This window comes from Xiphophorus couchianus, chromosome 19 (assembly GCF_001444195.1).
Source record: "Xiphophorus couchianus chromosome 19, X_couchianus-1.0, whole genome shotgun sequence".
NCBI lineage: Eukaryota > Metazoa > Chordata > Actinopteri > Cyprinodontiformes > Poeciliidae > Xiphophorus > Xiphophorus couchianus.
This window is the reverse complement of record NC_040246.1, coordinates 42,086-49,157: the sequence shown is the minus strand read 5'-3', so window position 1 is coordinate 49,157 and position 7,072 is coordinate 42,086. Positions and strand designations below refer to the sequence as shown.

General features: G+C 41.9%; 2 protein-coding genes across 5 annotated transcripts; both read right to left on the bottom strand.

The window, feature by feature from the left end:
- Window positions 1–217: 217 nt before the first annotated feature.
- LOC114134804 (probable N-acetyltransferase camello) lies at window positions 218–3,091 on the bottom strand. 2 transcript variants are annotated; one of them, XM_028001629.1, is made up of 2 exons: window positions 2,940–3,091; window positions 218–1,243 (listed from the first exon to the last, which is right to left on the bottom strand). In XM_028001629.1, exon 2 carries the CDS (start codon window positions 1,234–1,236, stop codon window positions 562–564), a length of 675 nt encoding a protein of 224 aa, XP_027857430.1. In that variant the 5' UTR covers window positions 1,237–1,243; window positions 2,940–3,091; the 3' UTR covers window positions 218–561. The 2 variants fall into 2 exon arrangements, with proteins under 2 accessions (XP_027857430.1, XP_027857432.1); XM_028001631.1 differs by having other exon boundaries at window positions 218–1,240; window positions 2,940–3,085.
- Window positions 3,092–4,071: 980 nt separating this feature from the next.
- LOC114133745 (probable N-acetyltransferase camello) lies at window positions 4,072–6,926 on the bottom strand. Of its 3 annotated transcripts, none has more exons than XM_027999804.1 (2): window positions 6,773–6,926; window positions 4,072–5,163 (listed from the first exon to the last, which is right to left on the bottom strand). In XM_027999804.1, the coding sequence occupies exon 2, from the start codon at window positions 5,148–5,150 to the stop codon at window positions 4,485–4,487; it is 666 nt and encodes a 221-aa protein (XP_027855605.1). In that variant the 5' UTR covers window positions 5,151–5,163; window positions 6,773–6,926; the 3' UTR covers window positions 4,072–4,484. The 3 variants fall into 3 exon arrangements, with proteins under 3 accessions (XP_027855605.1, XP_027855608.1, XP_027855607.1); XM_027999807.1 differs by lacking the exon at window positions 6,773–6,926 and adding an exon at window positions 6,702–6,739; XM_027999806.1 differs by lacking the exon at window positions 6,773–6,926 and adding an exon at window positions 6,479–6,617 and having other exon boundaries at window positions 4,076–5,163.
- Window positions 6,927–7,072: the final 146 nt, after the last annotated feature.

Below are 7,072 nucleotides of genomic sequence, written 5' to 3'. Positions count from 1 at the left end.
AATAATTATCATACCTCTCAGATATTATAGTTCAATGGCATAGGTGTCCCGATTAAGCTTTTTCACTTACGATACGATACCGATATTGTTTTGAGTATTGGCCGATACCAATATTCACCAGATATGATATCAGAACGTATCGGCCATACTTTTATTACTTATTTTGTAGTGTGGAATGGTAGAAAATGCTTGATCAAGTGATAGTATTCAAAAGAACAACAGTCAACAAACGACCAGTTTATTATTACCCAATAGGTCTGCTGCGGGATACAAGCGCTGCTGAACAGAAATCCTGGGCCGGATTGAATCCTGGAGCGCAGAGCTTCTATCGCCAGATATAATACGATACTTTTTTGGCTGATATCAGACCAATGCCAAAATCAGATCGGAACACCGTTTAAACAATGGAGTACTAAAAATGTTCTAATAAAGACCAATAGTGGTTTGCTGATCTCTCTAGTGTGTTTGTTTTACAGTAGCAAACAGTTTGCTTTCCGTGTGCTGTCCCTCGATAGCTGGAGGATAACTGAATGGTACCATCAACCCAAAAATGTTGTTGCTTCAGTCCCTTTCTTTATCCGTCTCCAAATCAAGTCTGTACTCAAACAGCGTGAAGTTCAGGATTTTAGCCGTAAACTCTGGTAAGACAAATTCTCTTATCTTCGTGTAACCCATGTGTTCGTACAGTTTCTGAGCGTCAGCCTGCACCACGGACGTGTAAAGGATGACGGCAGGGAAACCTCTCTCTCGAGTGAAATCCGCCACTGTCCGACACAGAGCCTTGGCGATGCCCATCCCCCGGTGACTGCGGCGCACCGACATGCGCTTCAGCTCCAAAAACCCGGGCGCTGTCTCGGCGGGGAGACACGCCACCGTCCCGACCACCCGACCGTCGCTCTCGGCCACCCAGAAGCACGAATTCTTCTTCTGCAGGTAGATCCCGCCGATGTTGTCGAGGTCCTTCCGGAGGGTGGCCTCTATGTATTTGTTGAACATGTAGACGACCATCTGCCGGACCGCGGCCAGGACGAGCGTGACGGCCAGGACGGGCAGCAGGAAGGACTTGGAGCTGGTAATGAGGGCGCAGAACGTGACCATGAGGAACATCTGGGTCAGCGGCTGTTTCAGGACATGGGTGAAGGATGAAGGCACGTGTTCGCTCATCCCCAAGGTGAAGAGCTCCTTGACCACCTCAGCGTCCTCATCCTGGTACTTTCTAATCTGAATGTTGGCCATGGGTCTGCTGGTCAGTGAAATGAACGAAATAAAAAAAGGTAAAAATGTGAAGAGACTGTGAATAACTTGTATACTGCAAACTATTTGATTAAAAACACAAACATTTTCTCAAGATAATGTCTACGCCTTCTTTTAAAGTTGAGTTCAGGTCTCTGGGTCATACTACAATGCATCTAATTAAGCTGCATTTCCATTAACCATAAAACTGTATAAATTGAAATTGCAAAAATCACTTAATGGAAAAACTCAAATTTTTATAAGAGTTTTTTTTAATGTATCGAAATGGACGCATTTCGCAAAACTGCCATGAAAACACTTATTTCGTGTCACACGAGTCACGTAGTCGACAGCCGGATGTTACTCCTGGCGAAAACAACAAAAAAGACAACAGAAAGTAGTAGGAGGAGGTTGACTGTTCGTTTGTTGTTTTTGTGCAGAGCCCTCACAGCATCGCGTATTGATAAACAGTTGTGTGTCATTCAAACTTACTGAATCCATCCATCTGTACCGTGAACTACAATTTCCCCAAAACGCAGCACAGTAGCTGTTCCCCAAGTGCCGTTCAAATGCCTGAATAAAATGCCGATTTCTCCTCTCATGGCTGAATTGTAAATATATTTCGTGTGGCATCCGTCTGACATGATTTGTAATGAGTTATTTCGTGAACAAGCTTATTCATGTGTGATTTTAATTTGCAAAATTGTGAGGTTTTTTTTTCTTCTCGACGAGCAGAATATAGATATTTGCGCACAATTGTAATTTACACAGTTTACGGTGGAGATTACGTTTGAAAAACTAATATAAAATATAGCATAACTGAACTGGAAGGAAGATTATAAAGTTTTCAAACCTATTAACAAATAAAACAATGAAAAATGTGGCGTTTGTATTCAGTCCCCCTTGAACACTTTATTCCAAGTTTGTCCATTTGGCAAACCTCAAGTGAGACTAAACTGAATGCTTCAGTCTGCCTGTCAATTCAGATAAATGGTCAGCAACCTTTACTACTCTAAGAGCCATTTTTGCCTTAGGCCTGGCTAATCAACCGTTGAACTGCAACAGCAACACGACTCTTTTAGAAATAGCTTGCTTTTAGAAGACCTATTATTGGAAAGCTGGTTAGGTTTTTAAAATGAGAACTATTTAAATTTTTTCAATGGGACATTCAATTTTTACACAGGATGTAAAAATGTTAAACGGTCACAGTTTGCAACCTATTAAAAAATATTACTTCTTAAACATTATATTCTTTATTTGTGTCACTTTGCATAAAAGATTTGTACACGTATCCTTTTCCTTCTACGACACTGTATTTATTTGCTAAATCAATTATCCAGTTGACAAAACATACAATGGGTCGCTGTTAGATTATAAACCAGTTTGACCTTTAACCACCCTGACCTCAAATACATGCCCTACATGACTGAAGGGTATATTTGAGGTCTGTTATGCTTCATAACAGTGACCGTAGCTAGCTGGTAAAATCCTTGCAGGCCATTTAACGTGCAAATAAAGAAGTCAGCACTGAGTCCGTTATTAAAACGGTAATAAATCTGAGTTCCGTTAACGACTGATGATAACAGACTGGCTAAGAGATGCTAACATTCTTCCTAGACTCACAGAGCTAAGAAGGATTTGACACCAAGGCTCTATGGGATTCTGCAGCGGACAAAAAAACAAACAAATAAACACAACTTCCTTACCTTATATTAATACATAATATTAATATAATTAATATTAATATAGTATTCAGATGAGATGAAAACAGAGACTGCTTCTTTCTGTTGTTAAAACCTCCTCAACGATTCCGCTGCATACCTACTTCCTCTTCTACCAATCCCACTTCAGTTCAATAATGGTGCATTCAGCGGTACTCGGAAAAACGAATACAGAAAAAGTTGCTTTGCATTTATCTTATTTCTTTTTATATAGACTGTTATTCTGCTCTCTATATGAATGTTGCCTGGATGATTTTGAAAGCTTCATGGCGTTCCTACAAAAATAAAATAATTCAGAAAGTGTTTTCGCCCTGCTGTCTGTAAACACTGCGGCACGTCCGAGGCGCTTTGAACGTCTCGGACTTGCCGAGACTTCCTTCTGTGCTTCTGATTGTTGATGGCGCATTCTCTGATAACTCGGAATATTCGATGTTCAGATGGGTCAAGCAGCGTTCAAGTTGTTTCACCTTGGTGAAACTTCACACATTTCGACCCAGAAAGTGCGCTGGTGACTTCTGACAACAAACGGGTTTTAAATATTAAACGGGCAAAAGAGTTGAATCAGTTCCTTAACCGGTTTGACTTCCCAGTTCCTAGTTACAGCCCTTCTTCCCACACATTGAACTGGGCTGTCTCCTTTTCTATTCACCTCCTACACCGGGGACTTTAAGTACCACACTGTTCCAAACTGTGCCATCTGCAAAAGTACTCAGATGATGAGGTGTGTGGAAGGGGCCCAGCAGCCCAGAAGTGCTAAAGAACGCTGCAGCAAATCCTTTCTGTCTGAGACTATCAGACTGTATAATTCATACAAAGTCTCTAGAGTTGTAAGTTTTAAATGTTTATTATTTTTTTAATGTACCGAGCAATACGTGTGTCCTTAGGACTGTCATTATATGCTCATTGTTATTTATTATTGGTTTTATTGTGTGCAATGCTGGGACAAACTAAATTCACCCCCTTTAGGGGAACAATAAAGTATTATTATTATAATTATTATAGAATAAATTTTACACCTGTAAATGACACTTTTACATTAAATTACCTTAAACCGCACCAAACACCAAAGACTGGCTCGTTAATGAATGCCAGAGCCGAGGCCCCGTGGTTTTCCTTGTTTGATTTAAGTCAGTTTATTTGCAGGTTTCTGCAGAACTTGGTGACAAGTTAAAGTGATGACAATGCAGAATATTTGTACATTATTTTCAATGAAAAGCTGCTCACCCCACACACGGTCCAGATCCTCCCCAGGCACCTGCACACACTCGCATCAACAACTAGAAGCCACCACACCCATATATGGCAGCACCACAGAGTAAATCACCAGAAAAAGAGAAAAATGGCTTCCTTACGTGATTATTGTTTACCGACATTTTTAAATACATAGATTAAGAACTCAACAACGGTAGGGGAAAACATGCTGCGTAATGGACGTTGTTTAGATAGTAACCGTGGAAAAACTTGCCACAAAAAAAGATGAAACAAACTAAGTACAAAGACGTTTTAAAGAGTTTGTCGGTTTCACTAGCTTTATTTCTCTTCCTCTAAATCAAGTCTGTACTCAATCAGAGTGAAGTTGATGATTTTCGCAAAAAACTCTGGTATAGGAAACTGCCTCATCTTCTTATAACCCATGTGTTCATACAGTTTTTGAGCGTCGGTAGCGACCATAGACGTGTAAAGAATGACGGCAGGGAAACCGCTCTCCCTAGTGAAATCCGCCACTGTCCGACACAGACTCTTAGCGATTCCCTTCCCTCGGTGACTGCGCCGCACCGACATGCGCTTCAGCTCCAGAAACTCGGGCATATTCTCGGCGGGGAGACACGCCACCGTCCCGACCACCTGACCGTCGCTTTCAGCCACCCAGAAGCACGAATTATTCTTCTGCAGGTAGGTCTCGCTGATGTCGTTGAGGTCATTCTTCAAAGATGCGTCTATGTATTGGTTGAACATGTAGACGATCATCTGCCGGACTCCGGCCAGGAGGAGGGTGACGGCCAGGACGGGCAGCAGGAAGGACTGGGAGCTGGTAATGAGGGCGCAGAACGTGACCATGAGGAACATCTGGGTCAGCGGCTGTTTCAGGACGTGCACGAAGGACGAAGGCAAGTGCTCATTCATCCCTGAGGTGAAGAGCTCCTTTACGGTTTCAGAGTCCTCATGCCGGTACTTTCGGATCTGAATGTTGGCCATGGCTCAGCTGGTCCTGAAAAGCAGAAAGGCAAAAATGTTAAAAGTGGTAAACTAGATGAATTGTAATTGCATATGGGGCACCCCACGGTTTCATCCTGGGCCCCCTCCTATTTACTATCTACATGATCCTGCTAGCTCATAAAATAGCAAGTAATAAAATTAGCTACCATAACTACACATGTACACAGCTCTGCATTACAATGCCAGGTGACCATGAACCCATTCGAACACAGAGTAGAGGCACAGAACAAATGAATGCATGGATGTACCATAACTGCCTTTAGCTGAACAGAAACAAAACTGAAGTTATTATCTTTGGACCTAAAGAGGAACGATCTAGAGTCAGCACACAGCTTCAGTTATTACAGCTAGAAACTACTGATCAGACCCGAAATCTGGGCGTAGTGATGGACCCTGACCTGAACCTTCAGAGACACATAAAGACAGCTACAAAGTCGGCCTTTGTAACCTTAAAGGGCTAAAGTTGCTGTTCGTGTTCTCACTAAAACTAGGAAGCTAGCTCACATCAACCCAGGTCTGCAGTCCTTTCATTGGCTCCCTGTAGAAAATAAACTTTTAAATACTTCTGTTGGCTTATAAATCACTGAATGGCTTAGCACCACAACACATTCAAGACCTGTTGTCGTCGCATCAACCTTCCAGAAGGTCTGCATCCCCAGAACCAGAACCAAACGCAGAGAAGCAGCATTCAGTTCGTAGTGAAGGGAAACTGCAATGGCTTTCTCTCAGCCAGCTGACAGCTAATGCACAGCAACAAGTGGGGAGGGGCAAAGCTCCCTTCACCAATGCATCAGACCGTAAAAAACTTGAACTAGCAGCAAAAAACCTGACGGACCACAAACTACCTGCCTGAAAATATGCTTACTGTAAACACACTTCTGGCGAGAGTTTGGCTGTCATCTCTCAAGGTAACAAAAACAACTTCTTTTTTTTCCAACCAGCTGTTGGAAAAAAAACTTATTATGAAAATAAAAGTTACTACAAGGCAGTAAATGCACTTTTTTTAACTGCGTGATAGCTTAGTTATTTAATTTCTTATAACATGGGATTAAAATTGGTCAAAGCTTTAGGTTTGTACATTGTCTAGCATTTACATTAACATGGTGTGTTGTTACAGAGCCAGAGGTCAACAGAAATCATAACTTTTCCCTTGCAATCATATATACAGTGTCATCATCATCTCGAATGTAGAGAATTGAATAAATTTACTTTGTTGCTTTTTGACCAGAAGTGACCATATAACGTCACTGTGTGATGAATGATGAGAGTAAAATGATTTAAACATAGGAACTGAAATCGCATTTTACCCATGATGACCTCCAGCAACATCCCTCGCGCTGACCACATGAGAAGAGGTCGTGATGGTTTCTAACCAGATTATTAGCAAACTAGTCAAAAACCAGCAGCGTTAACTTTCCGCGTAAATTCGTGTAATCCTCATCAAACCACGAGTCAGATTATGCACTCGGCTTTTCCTTTAGGAAATGACAACAGTCAGAATAGCTCGCAGTAGCCAGCATCAATGCTAACCCAGAAGCTGCGACGTCGTTGTGAGGTTTAGAGGAGCGACAAAAGCAACAAAGGAAGATAACACAAGGTACCTGCTTTTGTGGTGATGCCCAAATATGGTGTTTAAAGTCTCTTGCAGCCGAAGTCTGCTCCAAGTGAACTGCGCGCTTCCACAGACAGAGAAGTGGACTTTCCGGATCTTACGTCAACGGGGGAGCCATGTTGTGAGTGGCACAAAAAGCGGTACAAACTGTTGGGTTTTGTTCCGGAGTTTAGGTCAAGCTGTGGGACTATCTGGTGTTTCTAATGTTCCGTGTTTTATCATTGTAGTAAATAAACTTTTAGAAAAAAATACGCGTCGTTCAAAAAATGTATTCTACGTAAAGAAAAGT